The sequence below is a fragment of the Chaetodon trifascialis genome, chromosome 4 (genome assembly GCF_039877785.1).
Source record: "Chaetodon trifascialis isolate fChaTrf1 chromosome 4, fChaTrf1.hap1, whole genome shotgun sequence".
NCBI lineage: Eukaryota > Metazoa > Chordata > Actinopteri > Chaetodontiformes > Chaetodontidae > Chaetodon > Chaetodon trifascialis.
The window spans coordinates 20,996,765-21,023,159 of NC_092059.1; the positions used below are offsets into that span (position 1 = coordinate 20,996,765).

Here is a 26,395-nt window from a genome sequence, read left to right on the forward strand (position 1 = left end):
CTGCAAGCATGAGGAGAAGGTGAGGTGAGGCGCTAGAGAGAGGGGAAGAGAGAAAAGGAGCGAGCGAGGGAGGGAGGGAGGGAGGGAGGAGGGCAAAGTGTGTGTGTGTGTGTGTGTGTGTGTGTGTGTGTGTGTGTGTGTGTGTGTGTGTGTGTGTGTGTGTGTGTGTGTGTGGTGTGTGTGTGTGTGTGTGTGTGTGTGTGTGTGTGCGCAGCAGAGAGGGAGGGAGGGAGGGAGGGAGGGAGAGAGTGGTGGTGCAGTTAAGCAGAGGGAGCCAGGAGTGAGTGAGGCGACAGAGCGGAGGTGACAGCGGAGAATGGAGAGGAGCGCGTCCGCCCGGCGAGCTTTGACCGCGGCGAGCGAGGAGAATCCACTCGGTCCTTCCCCTCTGGAGCCAGCGTGCTGAAAGAAACCAGGAGGAATTAACAGGGGGCAAAGGAAAGGAATGGCTGATCCTCTGCGGAGGACTTTACTAGCGAAACTCCGAGGGAAGAAATCCAAGAAAGGAGCGACGGTCGGCAGTGGATACGGCTCCTCTGCTGCTGCTGCTGCGGCGGCGGCGAATGGGGGCCGAGAAGGTAAAGAAAAAGTTTTGCAAACGCAGCGAGACTCCGACGAGGCTCGCCCGGTAGGGTTGCTCACAGGGCTGGATTGCACGACAGAGAGAATGAGTACGTACGAGAATTGTGTTGACGGGGCGATGGTGCACACAGGGGGGGTTGTCATAGTCCGGGAGAGTAGCGCAGCAGACTTGGCCGGCGCACGTCCCCAGGAGCGGAGCAGCGGGGGCAGGGTTCGGGTTAATGAGGAGCTCCTGGGGGTCTCACTTCAAAGAGCCGTGCCGGTTGGGGGGCATGTGGTAACGGAGGGAGATAGGAGCCAGCAGGGGCCTAGAACCGGTGGCAAAATCATGTTATCGGCGGGGATGACGCTTGCAGGACCGCATGTCCAGAGAAAACACTTCGTCTCGGTCCCGCGGCAGTGCAGCGTCGGGGATTCAATCGGGTTTGGGGACAATTCAAATCACGTTTTGTTCCGAGCACGAGTGGAACCGCACACCGGCGTCGGTAAAGCACCGGAGGGCCGGGTTTCCACTGCTGATGGTGATGGGACAGAGCCCAGAGACAGAGGACAGTCCCGGCACATGGCAGGGACCGTAGCGGCTCATGAGCACAACGACAACTGGACTTTTGACAACAACCAAACTTTGGAGACAGACTCGCCAGTGTGCGCGGCGCATGTATGCCCAGAGAGAAACACGGAAGAAAACCTTTTAATCAGAGATGTTGAGAGTTACGGGCCTGAGTATGCAGGGGACATGAGAGGGACTGCAGGCTCTCTGCAGAGTCCGACGTTTTTCCCCACTGAGTTAGAAATATGCGACATCAACATGGCATCCCTGTGCGCCACAGAGGAGTCACTCAGATACGCGTTAGAGAGTGAAGATGAGGATTACTATGATAATGAAATTCTGCCTTTTTATGATACTATTAGGGCAAAATGTGATGTTAGAGCAGAGGGCGCAGAGCTGCCGCAGCCTGGTCAGGATAAGGGTCAGCTGGATGACAGTTACAGCGCCCAGGAAACAGACAGGCTTAGGAACCAGCTGAAAGAAGCGTATTACCTTCTGATCAATGCTATGAATGATATCAACCTGGATGTCCAGCAGATTAGTGGGGCTTTAACTGAGCAGCAGGCCGCCTCCTCCTGTAGTAGCCACTCCAGGGATAGCCTGTGCTCCAGGGTGTCTGCCAAAAACCTGGACAGCGACTCGTGGTCCTCAGGAGGCGACCACAGCCCACAGCAGGTGTCTGACACCGACTCACTCCTGCTCTGCCTCAGTGGGAACCTTGAGTCAGGCCTCAAAGGCAGCAGGCTGGATAGTAAGAGTATGGTGAACCTGTCCTTGACCAAGATGAGATCCAGATTACTGCGCTCTGCTAGTGATGGAGCTATCAGGTACCCAGGTGGACCCTCACTCCGTGTTCAGGCCCCTGGAGGGCAGGGGTCAGAAATCAGTGGGGGAAAAGGGGCCAGAGAGACCAAAAAGGGTAAAGTGAGAGGAGCTGGCGAGCTGTTAGAACCACGGGTGCTTTGCGATGCCATCAGCAGTGATGAGCTGCTGCAAGATGCTGCTGGCGATGAAGACCGTGGCGGGCAGCTCGATGAGAGCAGCGGCTCGGCCAACAGCCTCACGGGTTCCTCAGACAGCAACGCCGATGCATCGACGCGCAGGGGACACGACAGCAAGCAGGAGCCGACTGAAGTCCGAGCACAGGGGGCCAACTCTGTCAACAAGGGCCACGGCGTCACCGTCAACAAGATGCAAGAGTGGATGCACAAGGGCCGTTTGTTGTCCTCTGAGATGAAGCAGCGCATCGAGGGCTCATCACTGCCCCGAGGCCAAAGCCAGGGCCACTCCTGTCCTCAGGCTAAACCAGGGGTCCAGACGTCCAACAGAGTGGCTAAATGTGTTAAGACCAAGTCACCTACAGTCAAGTCACCACGGCAGCAGCAGCCAGGTAGGAAGGCTACACGGAGTGGCCTCAACTCCCGTGGATCCTCTAAATCAGAGACTTCTCACCCTCCTTCCTTCGTCTGATTGTTGTCATCCTCCTCCACTCATAGTAAACTGCGTCTGGTGGCGGTCCACCCTGCACTCCTCCTCTTCTGGATGCAAAGCAAAGGGACGAGACACCTCAGACCTCTTTGCTTTCCTTTTAAGACTCTCTAACCGGTGGCGGGTTCTGTCCTTCACACTAATTTAGGTGCATTTTAACACTAAATTAATAGCACATCAGGTGGTAGGTGGGATCACTCACAGTGTAGTTCAGTAACAACTAACTCACTCTCCTCTGCTAGCTGCGGTGGTGTTTTCGTGGTGTTGGTAGTGGGGTTTGTGTGTGTGAATGTCTTTTGATTATGCACCGGATGATTTTCTGATCGTGCTCTGATGCTCTGTCTGTGATGTGGAGCAAAAGCAGGAAAACATCTGTATCATGAAACCACTGGCAGGAACAAGTGACACATGCTGTCATGTTAGACACAATCAGTTTGTTTAAGCGTTCAAAATGCAGCTTACATGTGAGGTCTGAACTTTACCCAGCTGGCAAACCTGGGCTCAGGTCCATGTCGTAGCTGTTCTGGAGCTTTCAACCACGTCACCCTCTCTTCCTCAGCAGGTGGAGTTTGCCCAGTTTGTCCTGGAATTGCACATTCAAACTTCTATTTTCATCAACACTTTCATTACTTCTCGTCCGTGTTAGTTTAAAAGTTTAGACTGAAGCTTCATTCCTGACCTTGGAAGATGTAGTCGACATAATAATCTCACCACGAGCTCTATTTACCCACCGATTAGACAGGTTTTTAATTGCATTTATATTAATGCAGTGACAGCAAGCCATTCCATTGCATATAGGTTTAGTTACCTCTTCACTGTGCGTCACTGTGCGTGGTCGCACTGAATTGTCGTCCACGTTGACCTGATTTGACTGCAAACAAGGCACTTAGCCAGTTCTATTACAGGATTCGGAAACTGTGTGTGTGGAAAACTTTGTATTGACATTTGTTGGGCGGCGTGTGGAAATGGGCCTGCTTTGTATGGATCAGAAACATCTCACCATCTCTTTACTCTACAGGCCGTCATTTTGTATGTGTTTGGGTGCATGTGTGTGTTGAGCGCGTGCGTTGTTCTGACAGTGTTTTCCAGAGTAAATAGATGGTCTGCCATGTGCGCAGGCTGTTGTTGACTGTCAGTGTGCTGTGCTGCTAGAAATAGAGTGTGATCTGTGTGTGACTTCCAGCCGCTGTGGGCCCAACATAGCTCCAACTTTAACATCTCAAGCTCTTTCCACTTTTAGCTGGAATAAAGACAGGACTCTTCTTGATAGCAGTTTCCAAGTTTTTTTTCGTAGCCCTCTTGATTCTCAGTTTTTCCCCGTTTTGCTCAGCTTTCCCCTCTCTGTCCCCCACTGAACTTTTCCACAGCTGTGGCCAGAGGAATCCAAAGCAGGAGAGAAGCCACTGCAGTTACTCTCTGTGGTAGTGGTGTGTGTGTGTGTGTGTGTGTGTGTGTGTGTGTGTGTGTGTTTGTTTGAGACTATAAGGGGGGGGGTCGGGCTGTCATGTTGCCTTCCTCCCCTGTCGTTTGCTCTGGACAGCTCCATGGTAACTTGCATTTTAAGGAGACTTTGCATTGAATATTTAGGATGCCATTCCTGTTGTTTAACTTGTTTGCGTTGTGTCACTTAATTCCTCACCATGAATGAACAAAATGAAGGGCGATTAAGTATTTATTAAGGTCAGCACTGGGCTTATCTTGCCCCCGTGGGCCTCTCAGCGCCTCACAAAGAGCCATTTAAAAAAAGAAATGCCAAAGCTCTCAAAAGCTCCAGTGAATTGCTTGTCTTGGCTTGAAACTCTTCATTGAGTTTATGGCTCTACTCTTGATTTATGCAAATATTTATACATTTCTGACTTTCTAAGAATAGCCCTGTTCCTCCCCTTGGGTGTTACTTGGAAATTAAACCTCGCAGTTGAGTCGTAGGCCAAAATATTGGCTTAATTAAACTGCAGTTAATTTATTTCTGTCCTGACTTGTCCTTTAATTACTGTGTTACATAAGAAATATCATGTCAGATATCACCCACAGCGAGCGAGCGTGTCGCTCCTTATATGTGTATGTGTGGGTGAGGGAGATTGTGCACATGAGCATGCATATGCACATCTCCGGTGTGTGCACGCATGCTAGTGTACACAGTCGGAGGATTTAAAGTTTTGTTGTGTTGCAGCAGAGGATTGGTTTGCCGGCAGGCAGGCAGTATCCAGGCATCATGTTTTGGCCAGATCTAAACTCAGGAGTGGTGTGTCAGTGAAAGCTGACGTTGGGACCGAGCCATAGATGCCACAAACAGAGGAGTACGGGATCCACAACAGGGAGGCAGATATTCTTTTCTTTTATTTCTTCTTCTTTTTTTTGAAGTCTTGTGGTTCAAACTAAGAGGAAAATCATACCCTGTTTGCATGTCTAGCAATTGTGACTGCTCTGCAACAGGACAGCATTGGGCAAAAGTAGTGGAATAGCTTTTTGGATCTCCTGAAAAACAGCTTTTGAAAGAATAGTTTAGCAGGGAGGAAATAAGATGATTTCTAAAAATAATGTGGAGTTAGATTAAAAGACTGATAGCACTCGCATGTCTGTCTCATGAAGCTGCAGTAAAGGTTGGAAATGAGGGGAAAGCTCTGGCCTGAATTCAAAAATATGTCGAAAGATTGTTAATTAACATCTTATATAACATGTAAAATTGACAAGCTGTGGTTTTACGAGAAGTTATGTACTGCATGGAGCAGCAACTTTTGTACAAATGAAACAAATGACACATAACATGGAAATCAGGGAGCTGTAGAGGTGCTGGTAGGCAGATTTTGTTACCTTCAGACAGACCCGTGTTAGCTCTTTCCCCTTGTCAGTCTTTATGCTAAGCTGAGCTAACTGGCTGCTGGTTTTCGCTCCATATACACTGTACAGACATGAGAGAAGTATTGATCTCATCACCTAAACTGAGGCAACTGAACAGGCATGTTTCCCAAAATGTTGAACTATTCCTTTAGAAATAACTCATCAAATATGAAGCAAAGATCGACACACTGTGCAGTATCACTTAACGTTTCAATTCCATTTATTCCTGCTTGCTCAGTAGAGTCAAAGTAGCTACAGAGACACGGGAGTGCAGGTGTAATGTAATCCTCCTTGACTGCTGTCAAGTCATGTCAGAACGATGTGGCATCTGGTTTCTGCATTGTGCCAGAAAACTTGTTACTGAGCTGCAGAGTTTTTTTCTCTCTTGCACATAAACACGCGCGGCTGATGGTGGAGGTACAATCATTTGTCTTGTCTGGTGTGTCTGTACTTGGACAGATTTATGGAGGATGCTCGCGCTAAAGACAGATCAGGTGATGGAGGAGAAACTCGAGCCATCAGGGTTCATACCAGGATGGTTTATGAGATGTGTGAGTCATATGATGGTGTGTGCAAAGGCAGTAAAACAGACTGGGTCATATTTTTGAGGTGGCAGAATTTTATCAGGAGCTACTGTACAGAGTGCTGTTGAAGGGCCTTTCAATGACTTGTCTTACTTTGTACCCGTCTTGTGGACCTAACTGTGTCACAGTGAGGCCTGGTGCCTTTTGTAGATGACACATTCCCTCCCTTGAAGCATATTTATCTTTTTTTAAACAGACACGATGAGACAGGACAGAGGATGCACTGAAAGAGCTGCAACACTGAAAAGAATTTGGATTTCAAGCCAGCGTACTGAGAAGGAAGTGGCATTAGCATTAGCAGGCTGCGCTGCCAGGATGCCTCAGTGGGATGCAAGTGTTGACATGTGATGCAACACTGGACGATCGCAGCTCTGCACTGGTGCAAAGAGAAAGATCTACACTGAGAATCCTCATTACCATATGAATGAGTGTCAACAGGAATGTATGGCACACAGCAAAAGATTCCCTCTGAAGGGTGTGTGTGTGTCGGGGGGGGGGGGGGGGGCTGAAACTCTGTACACACAACAAAGTGTTGTCTGTACGGAGGAGAAAAAACTAGCTGGTGTGTGTTTTGCACTTATCAAAAGAGGAGCCCCTACGAAGCAAAAGGAATTGAGGAAATAAAAGAAAAGCCTATGGGAAAGTGGATCAAGTGTTTTGTCTTAGAGGAGAGAGAGATTCAGTCATTCAGAAGATTTAGACATGAATATAATAGGGCTTACTGTCAGGCTCACGTGGCACCGGTTCACACCAGCACATCCAGGAAGTAAGCTTTTGTTCTCTATAAGTTTGCATTCCTTTCAGCACCTCAGACAAACCCAGATCGCTCCTCCCCATCACCTCTCCCTCAGACGTGCTCCCTTGTGTTATGCTCTGGCCATCTGTTACCTTCAGGTCAGGGGTGTGAGTCTTCCCTTTCCCTGAACTCATCATCTTCATGCCATCGTGGCACAGGCGGCCAGGCTGCGTTAGCTCCGTTTGCTCCCAAGTTTGAACCAACAGGCTGTTTTGCTTTGCATTGTGTTTCTCACTCCAAATAACAACCAGAGGAGGAAGGAGCTGCTGTTTTACTTGCTCTCCTGTTGTATGTGGTAACATGACAGCAGGCAGAAGTTTAAACTAATGAAGAAATCAACTTTTAATAAATAGTCTCGGGGCTGAAACTAATGATCATTTTCAGCTGATCTTCATCACCCCATCACCAGAGCAGGCATACATACCCCTCAAACTGCAGGAGGTGGAGGGTTAGCTGCAGCAGACACTGACAGGGAAGCAGTCCACTGTAAAACGTCTTATAATCTGGAGCTGCCACAGAGACCACTTTCCTCACAGTAACCACAGGATTCTGAGGGATCAGAACGAGGTTTGAGGGGGCGAACACCTGAAGACACGCTGACGTACCACGCTGTTGCCAGCTAGCTAACTCATGAATCATATCTCTGAAGCGGAAGACTGATTGATGGGTGGATGTCGTGACATTATTGGGTGAAGCTGGTTAGTTCGAGCTTACATAAGCACACGCCGTGTTTTGTTTTACCGGAAGAAAACATGATTGGATCGCCAAGTATTTGCCCAATATGAGCGGGGATGTTATCTGAGAAGGTTAAAAAGGCGTTTTTCATAAAAATGATGAACGTTCGTTTTTACCCTCAAGCTTTCTTTTTCTTTGTGTCTTTGCCTCTAAGTGTCTAAGACAGGTCTTTTTCATTGAGTATTTTAGTGAACACTTAAGACACAGCTTATCTTGTAAAAACAGACACTGATGCGAGATGCAGAGAGGTATAGACTGTCCTGGTTTGATATTTGACACCAGTTAAAATGGCTAAAATCTCACTGGTGAAGTCAAAGCAGCGCCCTGCTGTTGCTTTGTGTTGCTCCCTGTGACAGTGGAAGGAGCGAGGCTGTAAATCTGGAGCTGTGGTCTGGAATGCCGCTCATGTCGGAACACGCTTCCTCTTCCAGTTATGAAAGACCCCTTAAAGTAGATGGCATGCTGACAACAACTCTGCACACAGCCGTCTCACCTCTCTTCAGTCTCGCGTTACGAGACGCAGCGTCGGCGGCAGAGGCTGCAGTTTTTGGATCCGTCTCGGTCTTTATCTTGGTCCCAGCGCATATCCTGCTTTTGAATAATCCTTTTCCTGCACTGTATTCCGTTCTTCCCCATCCACAAGTGTGTGATAGTTCATTTTTAATATGGCTGTAAAGCCATATTTGTAGTCTGTGCATCTGTGCCTCTAAGCGACTTTAAATCCAGCGTCTTTTTAATTTCAGTTTACCCTCATTTGATGTAGTTCGTCTGGTGAAAACAGAGTTCCCCTTGCTAAATATTAATTATAGGCCAGAGAATCTGTAGTTTTGGATGTGTCTTGCTCATAAAAGCCCTTTCAAGATTCTTTTGTAATCTAGTCTACTAGGCTGTTTACAAAAAATATCCAGTTCCTGTTGCAATGTACTTTTCTGTAGGCTTGATTTAAGTAAAAATGTTGCTCATTGTCAGAGTTTAAAGGGTTACAAGGAACTCCAGGCCAGAACAGCTGAAAACAAAACACAGCAGATTATTACAGCCTGCCGGCTCGGGCCTACACATTAACTCGAGGGACTTGGTATATCATCAGAAACATGCTGCATGTTTCCCCGTCCCTCAGCTCCAGACCCTCAAACATGGCACTGGCCTGAATCCAGGCTAAAGCAAACCCAGTGCTGGCTCAGGTCACACAAACACGTTTCTGACAGGAAACCATCCAGAACTTCAACAGAGCACAAAGGAAGAAATACCTAAAGATGTGCTTTATGTTCTGGCAGTGTGGTGGTATGTTTGAATTAAAGTGAAACAGATGACAGAGGCGCTGTGATGGGTTGTTTGTTTCGTTTCTTTGGAGATTTGGAATGCCTTAAAAGTGTCCTCAGTTCTTTATGTACTCAGCAGCGCCTTATAAAATCAGCTTTGTGTCATACTCGTCATATTTCTTGAGTGGAGAAAATGAAACAAAGTTTACGTAAATGAAGCTCCATTGTTTTGTTGTGGCGAGAGGAACTCCAGAGTTGGGGATTCTGAGGCGCTGGGGATGGCAGCGTTTATTGAGAGCCACAGATTGGTTTATGAAGTTGCCTTGTAGATCACAGGAAAGCGGAGAGAGGCTGTTCTGAGAGGCTGGTTGACTTCCAGGGAAAAGCAAATCCCAGTGAAGCCCTCTGCCCTCTCTGTGCCGCCCGCTCAGGGCTTTGTCAATAAAAGCAACCAAGCAAAAAAAAACAAAAAAAAAAACCTTACTCTCAATCAACTGAGTAGAAGTTATGTAATTTGAAACCATGTGATTTTCTTAATGTACTTCTCATCTCATGGACTGCTCTAGATTGAAAATACACACAGAAAAGAACACCCTGTATGCAGACTCAGTCACACTTCTTAGTGGCACTGTCACACATGCACACACTGCATGCCCCGCGTTGGATTTCGATTTTCGTAAAGTGAAAATATCCCTAACTCTGTAATTTGGCGGATCTCAGCCTGGCGTGCATGAAAATGCATTTCCTCGAGGAAAAGGAGAAGTTGTCATTATAGCATGTGGAGGGGCTCGTCTGGGAGCTGCCGAGGATCAAAACAGTCTTTTACACGAGCCCGCTGTACATGTTAGAGCAAGACCCTGCCCTCCCTGTCACACACACATACAAACACACACACACACACATGCTCAGAGGTTGTTTTTCCCTGGCTGCATCTGCTCATCAACCCTTGAAAATAAAAGCACGTCAGATGCAAAGGTGCTTTTGGATTTCTGTAAGGAGACAGTTCATAAAAACATTCACTCAAAGCTATGCAGGCGCTCTTTTAATGCTTTCTTTGGGACATTAAGGGACCACGTCACTGTCTATTATTCATCCTTTTTTCAGTGCTCACGTCGCCACTGGCTGTACTTATCATCACCCCCTTACACACACACACCCTCCCCTCTCCGCTCTATTTTCACAGCTGTAATACCAGCGGTTTCTCGCTCTTTTTTCCAAGTCGCAGCGATGGAAGATACGTGTGCTAAATCCCTCCATCTCCCTGTGATCTCTTTTGAATTCAAAGCCCACGTATTCCCGAAGCGTCACTGAGGAGAAGGGGGGGGGGTGCTCTGGGGGGACTGTGGTGGTGTGACTGAAAATTTGACTTCGGTCATAAAAACAAAATCACAATAGTTCGTCCAAAAGTTATAAAGCATGTCACAGTCAGATGAGACAAAGCAAAAACGTGGCTCCTTTTTGACGACTTTAAAAGACAGAGACAAGAATGAGAGCGACTGTAAAACCTAATGGCATTATTCAGTCTCCTCCCCTGTGGTTTCTTTATACAGATGTTTTCTTCAACTTGACAGGACATGAATCGTCTTTGAGATTAAACATCAGATTCAGTTCAATAATTGCTGAAATGATGATGATGAGTTGCTTTTTTATGCCAATCAGATGAGTTTTTAACTGTCTCCTAGTATGAAGTTGCAACTCTCACACTCTTTCTCTTCCCATCGCTCCATCAGCTTTCATTGAGAATGCTCAAACCCCCTGTGCTAATGGCCGGGAGGTGGGCCGGGCCAGCGAGGCCCCGTCATGGCGGCCACCGCTCACCACCATCACTGTCTCCAAGAAGCGCAACTGGCTGCAGCAGAGCTCCCTTGGGAAGAATCAGTGCGCCAAGGATGAGCTGCAGGGAATGCTGGGAGCTGAGGAGGAGGGCAGCCAGGGCTCCCATCAGCCACCCCCTCCTCCCAGCCCTTCTCCAGACCACCTGAGGCCCTCAGGGGGAGCCCCGTCTCGGCCGGTCCGCCTGCACCTGCCTCAGGTTAGCCTCGAGGTCTCTCTGTTCACAAGGATGCATTTTATTCACTTTATTCAACAAGAAAAGATGGAAACCACTCTCATGTCTGTGCGTTAAATATGAAGCCACAACCACCGGCTGTTAGCTTAGCTTAGCATAAAGACTGAAAGCAGGGGGAAACAGCTAGCCTGGCTCTGTCCAAAGCTTGAAAAGCTGCTTAGCTGCATGATTAAAGCTCACTAATCACACGTTTGTTTAATTTAAAGTGAACAAAATGCAACGTGTTCATTCATGAGCTGTAGAGGTGCTGGTAGGTGGATTTTTTAACAGAGCCAAACTAGCCATTTCCTTCATTTCCAGTTTTCATGCTAAGTTAAGGTAAGCTAAGCTATTTCCATGAATGTCAAACTTAGGATCCAGCACAGTGCTTGCTGTATGTTTCAGTTCAGGTGGCTTTCTTTCCTCTTTTCCTCAGTGTTTAACTGAAATCTCTGGCTCCTCTCTTGATTCAGGTTAATGTTGGTCAGGCCAAGGTGTCTCCTCACCCTCGGAGCGTGGACCCAGCCGAGGAGAATGACGCTGACGATGAAGGAGAGATCTGGTACAACCCCATCCCTGAGGACGAGGAACCGGACGTGGCTCACCGCCCCTCTGTGCGGCTGCTGGTTCCCCCTCAAGCAGAGCCCCAGAGGAGGCCCAGCAGGGGAGGGGATGCAGCTCACGGTGGCAGGAACCTGGCGGGCAGCAGTGGAGGACCGGAGGCGCTCGGGGAAAGCCTCGGCAGCGGTGGTGGTTCAGGAGATGGGAGTCAGGGGAATGCTGTACATTCCACAGAGGCACTACATCTGCACAGACAGATGCTCGCGTGCAAACCTCAGGAGGAGGGGGGGCCTTCCACCAGCAGAGCCACAGGTAAGGCAGAAAAGACACACACACACACCTCCTCTCGTTCTTACTTTCCTGCACAACCGGCAGATTTTTGCGGTCATGCACACCTTGAGCACTAATTACAGCTATTGTTGAAAATGTTACCAATCAAAGGATCAACAGTCTTATTTAGCTGCGAGTCTGTCTTGCTTCAGCTGTACTGAAGTATCACGCATTTTAGGTGTGAAGATGAAGATGGTGCAGGAGCAGAAATAGAGCTTTGCTGGGTGTAAAAATCCCAAATTCCTTTTGAAAGCTATAACAAATGCAGCCGAGCTCAGTTTTTTTCTTGTTCTGTTCTGTTTGATAGGAGCAGACAGGAGCTGTGGCTGTCTAATCATATCAGTCCATATCAGTGTCCCTCATTAGTTAAACTCAGACAGACATTAACCAGGAGGAATTCAGAACTGGCATTCCTCAGAGGAAAGAATATCCATTTGCTCGCGCCGAGAGAGGTCTGTAAAGCTTTGGCAGTTCTTGAAGTAAGAATAAATGTCTTCTTGCCTCCAAAGCTCCTTCATTAAAGCTGCACTTATTGTGTGTGCAGACACAAAAGACAGATTTTAAGCAGAATTACTGTAAATGAATTGGTGTGCTCTCTCTGCACTTTTCACTTGCGTGCTTGCAAATGTTTGAAACTCTGGTCTACAGCGGCGGCATGATGATGACAGCCAGCACACGGCTCCCTGTCTCTTAATAAGCTCGGCCTGCTTTTTCTAACTTCCGACTTTTTGTTCTCTCTGATGTGGCAACATAGTAGTTTCAACCAATTGGCACATCTTGAGCTGAGCCTATAATTACAACTTTTGACAACACTTTTCTGTGGCACGCAACAGCCATTTCTAGTTGGAGGAGCACAAAGCGAGGCCGAGCACTTCGGCTACACTGAGCGAAATCTAATACTTAAGCTTCAGCGCTCACAGCCACAGTTTTACTGCAGGAATGAAGGCTCGAAGGAACTTTTCTCACCCTGAAATTCTACAGCTTTAAGAGTTGAAACCACAAGTCATTTAGACCCATTCCTATAAATGAAAGAATAACTGTAGGCTGCAGTTTTTCTGTGTTTCAAAGCAGCAATCAGCACATATAAAGAAGCTGTTTGTTTGGCAGAGTGGAAAGGCTGAACTTCTTGAGGTGCGTTATCTCCCACAACAAATCTGCCTGTGACAAGGACACAGGTTTGATTGGCGGCTGATAAACTCCTCCATCCTCACTCACTGGCGTCAAACGCCTGGCTCTCTCTGACATCACGTGTGGCTCAGCAAAACTCTCCGTCCTGAGAGACTTTCCCTGTAGGATTAGGATTAAACCAGTCCCGAATGAGTCTCAGTGTACTGGCCCAGGAAGGGCACTAATCATAGCACACAGGGCTAATTAAATTTAGGCTATTCCTGCCTGCACCTTTTCATAGGTCTCAGATCTGTTTTGCAGTCCAGATGAAATTTGCTGGTGTCATTAGGGCCTTTCGTGCTTGGTAAGCAGATGAGTGGACATATTTGGAGGCTGGAGCTGCTTGTTCAGCAGTTTTAACAGAGAACAAATTGTCTTCTGAGCTTCTGTGAACAGAAAGGCTTTTTTAATTTTCCCAGAGCTGTCTGCCATCTTGAGAAGTGATTCGTTTCCCATTAAATTGTTACCATTCAAAGACCTGCGCCTCATTTGCATCCTGTAACAAGGTTCTGTTTAATGGGAGTACTTAGTGGCAGGTCTGTGATGTGTGGGTTTGCTGGTTGCTGTGAACACGAGATGAGGGAGCAGAAGTGTTGTTTTTTTTTCTTTTCCCTCCGGAACTGCCCCCCCCCCCCCGGCAGCCTGTTGACTTTGCAATTGATTCCTGTGGGTTAGGCGACGCCATCCCACACTTCACTGCAACCAAAAAAGAGCAACACGCCGGTTACGTGCCTTCAAAGAGGAAGCACTCATAACTGCTTGTTTGTGTTGGGGATGTGTGTTGTGGGCACCTTGGTTGAAAACCAAAAGGAATGGTAGGAAGGTGAAATATTCACCGTCTGTCTTCACCTTTAGTTAGACACCTCCTGTACCTCTGCGTTGCTGTGTAGGTGTGTTGTAGTTGCTGTTAACTCAGTTTGTTTTGGCTGCACAACGGCGCTGCCCTCCTCCTCCTCTCACATTGGTTGGGAGGGTGGGAGGACGGTGGCAGGAGCCTGCTGAGGGTTCTCACTCCACCCTGCACTCAGTGTCACATCTCTGCACTACCATCACGCTGAGGCTGTCTGAGGACGTGGACAATTACCAATTGTTTTTCTATGAAACTTTTTAGCGCATTTTCCACTGATTTGTCAGATTAACTGGACCTTTATGGCCATTTTGAAAAGCATACAGTTCAGTTTTAGGTTTTTGAATCTATTTTTCCACTTTTCAGGCACCCCATTCATTTTAGTAAGGTATGAAAACCAATAAGCAAGTTCTTGGAACTGATTTCTGTGATTCATCACAGTAAACATCAAGTCTGCATATATTTTTCAAGCGATGTTGATGTTATTGTACTGCAGTGCAGACACTTCAGATTGGTCTGGATTGCTTTTCCACATCACTTGATGATCATTGGGATGGATTACACAATTCTTTGTGGTCTTTTGTTCCTCACACAGTACAGAAATACCACAGTTGTGTGTAACAGCAAGAAAATATGTATGCCAAATGACATTGATACAGTGTTTTAATGCTTCATGAGAGCGTCTAGCAAAGTAGCAGAGACTGACACACTGTGCCAAACTAAACCTCACTAAACACACCTGTTTGTTGGTTGTGACATAGCTGTTACCACCACAGAGAGCCGTATCTTTACTGCATCTCCTGTATGTGTGTTTAGGATACCACATCATGGGCTGCCTCACCACATTTTTGTAAATGTGCCCATGCATCTTCAGGAATAATGGCCTCTGATGTAAGATGAGTCTTTTGCTGAGTGCAGCCTCAGTGTCGAACTCCCCTATTTTCATCCCATACTTTATGGCTTACGTTTCGGATTCTTGATAAATATGAGTCCATACAGACTCTGCTTTATCTGCAGGGCTGAAAATGTGACATTGATTGAGCACGAATAAGAGCGTCTGCTGATTTAATGAAGCGGCCCAGATGTAGATGACTCTCTGCGACTATAGCTTTCCTCTGTTCGGCTGGCTGGTTCTTTTTCCCACACCGGATGCACTCCAGACTCCTCGTGTGCTGCCTATTGACTGACTTTTTGTCCATCTGAATGCTCTATTTGTATGGAGAATAATGATTGATGGACTTGGATGGGGGGTGGTGAGCATGGTGTGTTCCCGATCTCTTGTTCCCTTTAGCGTCTGTTTGGGGAATCTGACTTGGCCAGCGCTCAGAATGGGATCAGGGCTATTTCTGGGGTTGTTTTGGTCACGCTGGCTGCTGCGTTTGAGAATTGGCCCCGGCTGCTAAAGTTACATGAGAGTTCAAGCCTCTGAGTTGAAACCTGGAATCTAATCTCGGCTGACGATTGCGCGGCCGGGTCTGGAGGAAGTCAACAACTCAGAGGAGCAGCATTGTGGGAGCAGCACTTTGAAACCAGAGCAGATTCTTTAGCTTGGCGCTAGATGTGAAGTTCGGCTCACATAGTTTTCTCATGGCTCTTTCTGTCTGGTCTGTTCTTCATTTTATCACCAGAGCAGCTGTAGAAAACTGCTCTGGTCTCTGGTTTGATGAGTAGAGGATTTTATGTGTGTGCACAAATGCACAATCCTTCCTGAATTGGCCATGCATGCACCAGGGGTCACAATACTGCCTGTAGTCTTGTTTAGAAAATCTGATCCTGATCTTGTGTTTGATGATGTCAGACAGTCCAAAGCCAAAAAATATTCAACCTGCATTTCTAAAAGCATCAGACCTCTGAAGCCTGCTCCATCTCTGCTGATGGCCCAAGGCTCAAAGCCACCTTAGCTGCTACTGGGATAGCACACCAGAATCTTCACCTCAACTGTCCGTTGAGTTGCATTGTGGGTAATGTGGGCTCCAGGTTTTGACGGGAAGAAGAATGTGTGCAATGAAAAAGACAGTATCTCTGGTTCTGCTGCATCGATTCGATCCTTTTTGTTGTAAAACAGCTGTCCATCGTCGGTCCGACAATGTTACAGGAGTGCGGTCAATGAGTAAAATGTGTGCAACATCAGTTCCTTATTTTGACTTAGTTTCAACTTTTCCTGTAAAAACTCTAAAGGTTTTTCTTTTTTCTGACCTCGAGAATGCATGATGTGTCCGTTGCTTGAGTTGAACAGGTTTTGATGCAGCTCCTCTGGTCATTAATTTGGTAACTAGGTGACAGTTTAAACAGTCGCCTCAGTAATTAAATACACAGCCTCTATGTCTCACTGCTATTTGTGCCAACAACAATAAATTCCTCTTTCGTTCCGATGAAGCGAGCAATTCATTTTTACTGATATAACGATGTTAATTCTTTGCAATAAGGAAGTAGTTTAATGTTGTTCCATTCTAAAATCATCAGATTAAGATTGTATATTCATAAAATGTTTAGCACTGACAATGTTTTTGGCTTGTTTCCAGACGAAAAGAAGTCATTTGTCAGCACGCCTCACGTAGCTGTTAGTGCCTTGTTGTTTGGATGGTGGCGGTGCAGCGAGGCCGGCGTGGCTGCAGGCCGTCTAGAATTAGCAGCCACTCTGTCGGTTGAGTTACAGCAGAGCAGGAATGCCTGCAGTGGTAGGCGAGCTAGGCTACATGAGGGCTGCTTTTGGCAGGGGGCCATGTTGTGCTAGTGAGAAGGCCTGCATGCTTGGATATATTAGCAGGGGTTTTGTAACCATTGTAATGAAACGGCCGGGCTCCCGCGGCCCCTGAAAGGCCTTCCAACACTGAATGATTTAGAGCCAAAAGGAGAGGAAGCAGCGCAGAGCCTGGCCTCGGTCACCGAGCGAAGGAACTGCAGGACAGCTATGCCATTCACCGCTTTATTTACACTCTCCTGTTTGTCAGCACACTCTGCTCCTTTCTGTTTTTACATTTAACACACACATTTGGCAGACATGCTTCCAGGGACACACACACTCAAGTGAATTCAAGTGGTTTTACAGCGGTAATCAAGGACAGCAGATTACTGTCTTGCTCCAAGGCTTATCAGAGTACGCTCAGCATCTGACTCTTTCTCACTCATAAACACACACACACATCCTCACATTGTTGTAAGCCAGGCATCTAATATTGTTTCATTTGTAGGACATTTTCACAATATTCGACTCCTGCCTCGAGTGACAATTTGGCTCAGACCGGAGGATTGTAGAAACATATATCAGGCATATTTGATTATGATCAGGTCTTCCCTCGCACACACCCTTCTGCACCTGTCTGGTGCCAGTGCTGTGAAAAGCCCTCATCGTAAATTCCTGGGCTTTGTTAGGAGGTGTCAGTGGCCGGGTGCCTGAGGAGGGCTGCCGGGTCATGGAGGGCGTGTGTGTCTGTGTGTTTATGCATGCATTTTTACATGCACTCTCTCTTTGTGTCGCAGTAATATGGTGAGTGCGTGTGCATGCTCAAGTGTTGGGGGTGGACACAGTCACTCAGCTCAGGTGTCACCTGGAGAACTGCAGACCTTTTGCCCTTTGACCCCGGGACATGGCCCTGGAGGGTTGGGTGTCAAACCGTCGCCCCTGAACCTCAGCTTGTGAGGTGTCACGTTACTCTCCTGGCTGCTGCCACAAGGCCAAAGCCTGCAGAGGACACAGCCAGCAGTGTGTGTGTGTGTGTGTGTGTGTGTGTGTGTGTGTGTGTGTGTGTGTGTGTGTGTGTGTGTGTGTGTGTGTGTGTGTGTGTGTGTGTGTGTGAGAAGCAACAGCCATAAGCTTTGTCAGAGGCAGATCTGCCTTCCAGGCCTGGTGGGCATTACTGCAGTTCATGTTAGTTATCAAATAATAATAACATTAACTATATTATTCTAATATCTTGATATATACCATGATTAGAAGTATTGAACCTAAATACCTGAATACCTTTTAGCTTTTGATAGTTTCGACTGTTCATTGAAGTTTTTATTTCAGTCTGATGCATTGAGTATTGAGTTTTGCACAGTATGTACATGTTAATATTTCTCCAAAGTAAGATGTTAAAAAACATTGTTTTGGAATTCAAACTTATATTTTTGGCAATAATTTCAAATTATATCCAGCCTTAATCATGAAAGATAATGATGTTCAATGCAATTAACTGTGTTCCTCTTTTTGGCAAAATTCTTGCTCAAACTCTCAATATTTCTGAACTCAAAACTTCCCAAACTCCTTTTGTCAGTTTTTGATTATAATTTGATTCATTCAATTGAATATTGGCTGTAGCATCATATCAACATGATTCAGTTCTACTGAAAGTTAATTATGATAATATTTCCTGGCCCTGATGTGTGGTGCTTCCACATTAATGCATAATTACCAGTTTAAACTGGAGACAGAACTGTCCTCTGTGGTTAGTGACAGCTTCTAGAAATGTGACAGTTTTGTATCTTATTACATTTGACGTGTCTGCATTACCTTCTCATTACTGTAATTTAAGACTCAGTACAAGATGTAGAAATATCAGGATTAAAGAACTCAAAAATGAGTTAAACTGTGTTTCCTGTAAGAGCAATTTCACTCCTGAAAACAGTGTTTCAGACCTGAACCAGGGCCCTCTGTGTACCCGACCCCTCCCCAGATGTTTGGTGAGGTTGCGCCTCCAGCGCCCTCCACCCATGTTCTCCCTTCTCAGAGCTCCTCTGTGTTTATTATTGGCAGGGCGCCGTGACAGGGGAGGCTACTCAGCCAGCAGGAAAAGGAGGCTAAACATGGTTTGGTGAGGAATTTGAGAGAACAGCCGTGTTCATTTGTACATTCACCAACCCGCTCGCCAGCCTTCCCATCAAACATCCAGACCTCTGAGTGCCTGGACAAGGGGCGCCTTTGTCCCCCATCTGCTGGCTACACCCTGCCCTGCTCCTGCCCCCCATCTTACCCTTCTCTCCATCCTGTTGCACCTCCTCTGCCTCCCTCTTTTCACTCGTGGGCCCTCGCCCCAGAATAGCACAGCAGGTCCCCTCTGAAAATAGAGCTGGTGATGTTGGCAGGGTCAAGCTCTCTCTCTCTCTCTCTCTCTCTCTCTCTCTCTCTCTCTCTCTCTCTTACAGAATCACTCTTTTGTTTAAGAGCTTTATTCAGGGAAAGTAATTAGCTGATGAAAAACAACAAAAGCTTTTAGATTTGAAATGAGAAATCCAAAATCGATAAAATTCACATGATGAATGTATTAAATGTCCACTAAATAACTCATTGACTCTGATAACTCTTGACATAGTGGCTTATTTTCTATCTAGGCCAGCCCTAAAAGCCTACAGAAGGTAAATTTGCCCTGCCGAGTCACGTGATCCAGCCTTAATCCCCCATGGATCCATGCAGTGAGGTATTCCTCTAAAGTGTAAAAAGGCAGGTTAGCCACGGAGGAAATCTTATTAAACCAGCACTGAATGTAGAAAATAGCTGTTTTTCTGTTTGAGACAAGCTCAAGCTTCCCGTTGGGCAAATAGCTGGATGCCCAGAATTTGACAAATTCCACTTAAATCACACAAATTGGGGCTGGCTGTGTGCCAACTCTTTCTCTTTCTCTTTTGTCTTTTCTTGCCAGACAGATTATTTGGACATGCAAAATGACTGAAAGGTCAGTGTCTACGACCGTGATGGAGCTCTTACAATAAGGGCAGTACAAGGTGCAGGGGTACATTGTTATTTGTTGTCATTTTAGCCATTACTGCCAGCATGTACAGAGAAAATGTTGAATAATGGCCTATAACAGTGATGTTACTGTTGAGACAGACATGTGACAGCAATTGTTGATTGGCTCTTTTACCTGCATTGGGACCAGTGGAAACACACTGACAACCTATTAAGTTGATATAGTGAAGTTGTTGCATGCAGTCGTCTGTTTACACATCCACTTCATAATGAGTAATGTTTTGGAGATGTGTTATGTTATAATAAATCCAACATTTACTGTCCTTTGAGCTCTGTTTTGGGCTCCTCCAACTGCTGAGAGAAATTTCTTACTCTTTAGCTAAATGTTCCACTATGTTCCCAGATTTGCTCACTGTATGTCTGCCAGTTAATGCTGGGTAGGTAGCTGCAGTGGGTTTTGTCTTTGCTAAAAATAGCTGCCCGTTGTGGCTGAAAACGACCGAGAGGGCAGAGAAAGCTTAATAGCCCAGCCGCAGAAAAGCACTTGTTAGGTAAGCGACCTGTTGAAAAAAGTGACCAAACCTAAAGCCACAGCTCAGTCCTGTAGACTAAACAATGGCTGTCACTCCTGCATGGAACTCTAGACACTGAAATTTTGTTTTGTAGACATCTAGTTAGGTGAGAACTGCCTACAAGGTCCAGTCCAAATGGATATTTTTCAACCGGAATAATGACCGAGTAACTCTAGCTCGGCCCTGAAGCAGGTCGAGTCTGTAGACACACACACTTCTCTGCTTATAGACCACTGTTTTTCCTGGATCTGCAGCTGAAGGCTTTCCACTTCAGTTTCCCTGGCGTTTGATTGAGTGAAGCCCGCTTTGAACAAAGGGGCCTCATGGAAACTCTTTGTGAACAATCAAATTTTTGATTTTCAGCAACGTGTTTCTTTGAAAGTGTTAATTATCTAAATCACTGTCTAGGTTTACATACATAGACTGGCAGTGTATCATATAGTGTGCGAGTGTTTATGAAGCATTGCCTGCTGAATGTATCTCTGTCAGTGGATTACTGGGTTACATGTAAACCTAATCTCTTGATGATGTGCCATGAAGGTGTAGTGCTTTTGTGAGAGACTGTAAATTATGGCTCATGCACATTTTGCCTTTGTTTTTAGTCCTCTATTTCCTGTCTGTCTTTACTGGACATCTGAAGAGTAATCATGGGAGTGAGGCGGATTGTCTCGAGAAACCAGCGATTACAGAGACTTTAAGAACTGGTGTGACTGGTGGTACCCATTTGTTCCTGAGAGGACTGCTTTCTAAATATTTTTCTTGCTGAAGAATTTGGCAGTAAAAATGTTTAAACTTTTCCACAAAGTGTCAACCAAAGAAAAATCAAAATTCGAAATGCGTCATTCCCCGCTTTTAATCCTTTTTTTTTTCCTCTTGCTCTGTTATTTCCTCTGTAGATGGTCCCGACTTGCCCAATGCTGTCAGCTCCCCTCCCTCCAGCCCAAACCCGGCCAAGAAGAGCAGCTCCATCAACTGGTCCTTCCCAGACAAGATTAAGTCCCCGCGCACCGTGAGGAAGATCTCCATGAAGATGAAGAAGCTTCCGGAGCTTAGCCGGAAACTCAGCGTCAAGGGAACACCGAGTAGCAGTAACAATAACAATGCAGGCAGTCAGTCAGAGCCCAGAGCCCATTCTCCCCGAAACAATGGGAGTGGTACAGAGGCCGTCCCCCATTCCTCAGGCCCTCCCAGATTAGCCGCGTCTGGTGGCGGGCAGGCCAGCCGAAACGTCATCTCACGCTACCACCTGGACAGCAGTGTTTCCACACAGCACAGCTTTAGCAAGAAGAAAAGTAACGGCAGCTCAAAGTCCGCCAGTAAAGGCGGCTACCTCAGCGACGGTGACTCACCTGAGCTGGTGGCCAAGTCTGGGAAGCACGGCTCTGCAGAGGGGAAGGGAGGGAAAGGCAAGGAGCCGGAAGGAGGAGGCGGAAGCTCCAAGCTCAACGGCACGGATCTGGACATTGACGCTTTCCGCCATTACAGCTTCACAGAGCAGCCGAAGTGCAGCCAGTACATCTCTGGACTGATGAGTCTGCACTTTTATGGCGCCGAGGACCTCAAACCTCCACGTATTGACTCTCGAGATGTCTATTGCGCCATCCAAGTGGACTCAGTTAATAAAGCGCGGACCGCTCTCCTCACCTGTCGAACTACCTTCCTAGATATGGACCATACCTTCAACATCGAGCTGGAGAATGCCCAACACCTAAAGCTGGTGGTGTTCAGCTGGGAGCCCACGCCGAGACGCAACCGCGTCTGCTGCCACGGCACGGTGGTTCTGCCCGCGCTCTTCCGGGTGACACGTTGCCACCAGCTGGCGGTGAAGCTGGAGCCACGAGGGCTGATCTACGTCAAGCTGAGCCTGATGGAGCAGTGGCAGAACTCGCTGGATGGTGGGCCAGATGGAGACAGGGAGCCCCAGGTGTTTGGCGTGGAGGCATGGCGGGTGGTGGAGAGAGAGAATACGGGAATGATGGTGCCGCTGCTTATAACCAAGTGCATCAATGAGATCGAAAAGAGAGGCTGCCAGGTGAGTCTGTGTATGCTCTGCATTTGGGAGCATACAGGTTTTCCTGCAGCAAACAAGCTATGTGCTGCAGCTTTTATTAGACCTTATGGATTGTCTCTCTCTTCTATTTCTGATTAATCAATTGATTGGTTAGACTATAACATGTCAGAAAATACTGGCAAATGTCCATCACATGTTTCAGTGCCCAATGTTTTTTCAGTCGGAAACCAAACTATATTCAGTTTGCAATGATATTAAACAGAAAAGCAACAAAGTCTCTTATTCAGCCTTTATTTTGATAGAACAGCTTTAAGAGATGGACAGGAAGGGGGGGGGGGGGGGGGGGGGGGGGGGTGAGACACTCAGCAATGAGCCATAGGCTGGAATCAAATCCATTGTTTAGGACTCAGCATCAGTACATTTGGGCACACGCTCGACCAAATGAGCAACCAAGGTGCCTTGAAATGAACTGATTTAAATAATTTCCCAAAGCTCAAAGGGATATTTTCAAATCTACTGAATTTACAATGAAATTAGACACAGAAAAGAAGCAAATCCTCACATTTATAAAGCTATATTTTAAAGTGTTCCTACTTGAAAGACAATTGAAGCCATTAATTGATAATAAGAATAGCTGCCCATTAATTTAAAAATCAATTCAGGGTCAGGACACATGCAACACACAATACATGTGGATGAAAGGCCGTCAAATCCTGTCCTGTCAAACGAAAACAGATGGGGATTCATTCGAAAAAAAAAGGCTGCTAGGACACACACAAAAAAAGCTACTGCATAAAATTATGCAATGCATTTTTGTCTGAGAGAATAGGGAGGGAAAATAATCCACCTTCATATCATCCCTTTGTCTCAGTATGCCGTGAGACGAGCGCTCGCCCTGCAGCCAGTTATAATACTGGATGAGTGGCGTGAGCAGAATGGATAGAAGAGATGTACCGCTCCTCCTGATGTCTCTGAGCCTTCCTGGGGCGACTGACTCTTTTATTCAGAGAGGAGAAAGACTCAGAGTTAGTGGACTGACGTGGTGGCAGCAACGGTGGAGAGGAGAGGTTCCCCCTGATCATGTGATCATCTCTTGTTTTGTCCCCCCTCCTCATTTCATGAGCTCTTTGAAGCCCAGAGAGAAGAGAGAGAGGTGGCGGAGTTTCTCTTAATTAGAGTTGAGACAGCGGCGGCAGTAAAAGTGTCTGGCCACTGTTCCTGACTGATCACTCTAGGGGGGCATGCCAGGGGCAGCGGGTGCCTGGGGCCAACAGGCAAACATTAGGCCTCTCCAAGGAGCCTGTCCGTCAAATCAGACCCCGCCCTTGGCCACTTGTGAAGCATGCTGGCTCTGCAGCAGGAGTTTGTTGTTAGATCTCAAAGGGAGGAAATGATTTTATTTGCTGCTGTGAAATTAAAAGTTTTACTTGGTAGTAGGTAATGAGCCTGTAGTTGGTTGTGCATAAGATTAGGTCACCAACTATTGATTATTTTTCTCCTTTGTTAATCTGTTATTTGATTAATCTTTTTGGGGCCCATAACCTGTGCCCAGAGTCCAGTATGACCTCTGCAAATTGCCTGTTTAGCTAACCTAAAGGTATTAACTTCACACAATTAAGAAGCTGGAATCAGAGACTGAATTTTTGGTTGATGATATTGATGAAATTATCAACTATTTATCAAAATGACCGTTGATTGATTTTCTGTTGAGCAGTAGATCAATGAATTGACTAATCCTTTAAACACAGTATGAGATTGTGAAGTGCAGTGTTGTCTCTTTGAGCCCCACAGTGAGTAAAGACAACTTTCAGGCCTCTTGCAGAATCTAGCGTGAGTGTCTGGAGCTGTCGGATGATCGTTTAGCCACATTTCCTCTTTAGGATTTTGTTTGTTTGAAGTTTTCTCAAATCTATATCTCAGGAATGTCGTGGAAGACAAAGGTTGTGGATGTACACAGGTTTTGAGGCAAACGCAAAGACTCTTGGTTATGTTAAAGCTTATTTTTGCTGGACAGTGTTGTGCATGCACTTTCCAGATGTGAGGCATATCTCTGACTGTCACTGTGGAAGAAGCAGTGACCAAACTCACTGACTGCCCTCTGCACAGGCCACATGTAACTCTCACTTCACCAGTAGTTTTGATCTGTTGATGTATTTCCCTGTGCTTTGTGTGGCCATATTGTGATTGCTATCTCTTTCTGTCTCTCCTTGGTTGCCCATGTTTCTCCTTCCTTGTCTCCTGCCCCTTCCTCTAATCGCTCTCCCCCCCGTTCCGCTGCCGTCTTTCATTACAGAGATGCAGAGTAGACTTTGCACAGGGTATCAGTCTGAGATCAAGTGTAAGGGCTCCCCCAGGTTACAGGCAGACAGGGGTTAGGACGGGGCCGACACCAGATCCCAGAGGAATTTGCAGGTTATGTCACTAAAGCATGCAGGGCCAGACGTGTAGCGGTGTGCCTTTACAAATGATTTTCTGCATGTTTGATGGAGACTCTTTTTCAAAGTCTCTTAGAAATGAGTGTCCTGAGGGCTCCTCCGAGCTTTCAAGAGGCTGGATGATTGTGGCTGTTTTGAAAAGGCTGCAAACAATGTCTGCATCAGAGACTGGAGTTATGTATGTGAGCACTCTGCACTCATTAAAAAGAGACGTTTTTTTAAAAGGATCTGTCCCAGAAACCTACATGTTACCATACATGATGCCCGCAGATGCATGTAATGACTGGCTGCACCATTTTAGATTGAACATACTTAACATCGTGTTGGTAGAGTGACTCCTCTTTGACTCCTCCATCATATCATCAGCTGTTAGCAAGATTAGTTTTTGTTTAGCTTTTATTCCCCTCTGTGTTCAGCTATGTGAGGGTGGGAAAACAGTGAAAAACAAACATCTCTACATATTGATCCAACATGACAGAAAATCTCCCTCCAGCCACAAAAGTTATGGTGTACTGAAAGGGGCTTCCTGTGGTTTCTGCTTTGCTTACATTTAGAGCTGGAACTACTTTCATTTGTAAGGATTTGTAGTTTTTCTGAGTATCTTTGGGGCTTTGGATATTTTATTGGCCAAAAATTGAATTAACACAGAAAGTAATTGAAAATAATCATTAGGCACAACCCTACTCTTGTTCTTGGCTGCACTCATTGTGTTTGTGTTGCCATGCACGTAGGCTTGCATACATGCATGTCTGCTCTCCTGTGATATATTTATCCTTGAATCACACCGGGAAGGCTCTCTGTCATTTTGTCAGGACGGTGAGAACACATCATTATTTCCCTGTCAGCATCTATTAGGAAGGTGAGTCATGTTTAGGGGAAGTAAATAACTCGGCGGACCGACTTTGGTGGAACACTCGAGCATTAGTGTGGTCAAATGCACTTTTCTTTCTTTCCTTTCTTCTCCTTTGATGTTTCTATAAAGTCTTTAAGCTAATCCCTGCCTGAAAAAAAGGGATCCCATCCCTGGTTCTGCAGTCACTGAGCGCCCACATTCCAGTGGAGGGAACTCGTTTGGTGTAGTGCTCATTGTGTCTGCCTTCTTCTGCATATAGGTCTTGGCTGGTGCTGCCTGTTGTGTTGCCCGGCAGCCACAGGGCATAAGTGCAAGCCCTCTTTTTGCTAACAGCTGTTCCCCGCCTGCGCTCAGCTCTCCCCCCAAAGAGAGACTCTTTTTTTCTGAATGGACTTGTTGTTCATTGTGCTCAGTGACTTCTGTTTACTCTCACACAAAGCCAAATCCCTGCCTAATCTGTCCTCCTCGCTCCCTCTCGCGTGAGGTTTAGAAAACACTGCTCAGCTCGACGAGGAGCGCTCACAAATAGCCGCTCTGGTGGGAAGACATCACAGCGCTCCTACGCCGGAGCCCGGAAAGGCCAGCAGCGTGTGTGTCCGAATGTGTGTATTTGTGTTTGTGTGGAACCGGACCCGAGCCACCATTCACAGCCCACTGACTTAACACGTTACCGGGGCAACCACACCAGTTGGTCTGCTATGCCACATACCAGACAGACACATGTAGGAGAAATTATGGTATGTCTGTAGCAAGGCCTAATCCCGACAGAACAAGGAGAGCATTGGTGCCAAGTTTCAGCTATCAGATGTCAGAGTCTGGAGGAAATTGTTCAGAGTTCGTTTAGGTCACGCTCTGGAGGCTTCGGCAAAGGAACATTAAAGGTTTATTGCGCAGCGCTTTCATTTTTAATGCTGAGCTGTCAGCTGGGTTTTAGAGGAGCTCCGCGTTTATCCACTCAGTCATGAGGACGTGACATTTTTATCACAGCTCTGTGTAGTTTGGCAACACTCAGGGCACATTTTCCTTTGTTCACGTTCAAATAAAGCCAAGAAACAAGGCTCACAGATGACTGAAA

At 46.6% G+C, this 26,395-nt stretch overlaps 1 protein-coding gene across 1 annotated transcript in view; it reads left to right on the forward strand.

Annotated features, from left to right (window-relative positions):
• The first annotated feature begins 284 nt into the window (after positions 1–284).
• The window catches only part of syde2 (synapse defective 1, Rho GTPase, homolog 2 (C. elegans)), a 43,861-nt gene continuing 17,750 nt past the window's right edge, over positions 285–26,395 (forward strand). The window contains exons 1-4 of the mRNA XM_070961101.1: positions 285–2,522; positions 10,563–10,864; positions 11,353–11,752; positions 20,918–22,053. Coding sequence (XP_070817202.1) covers positions 446–2,522; positions 10,563–10,864; positions 11,353–11,752; positions 20,918–22,053 — 3,915 coding nt within the window. The 5' untranslated portion in view covers positions 285–445. The remainder of the gene's footprint in view (positions 2,523–10,562; positions 10,865–11,352; positions 11,753–20,917; positions 22,054–26,395) is intronic.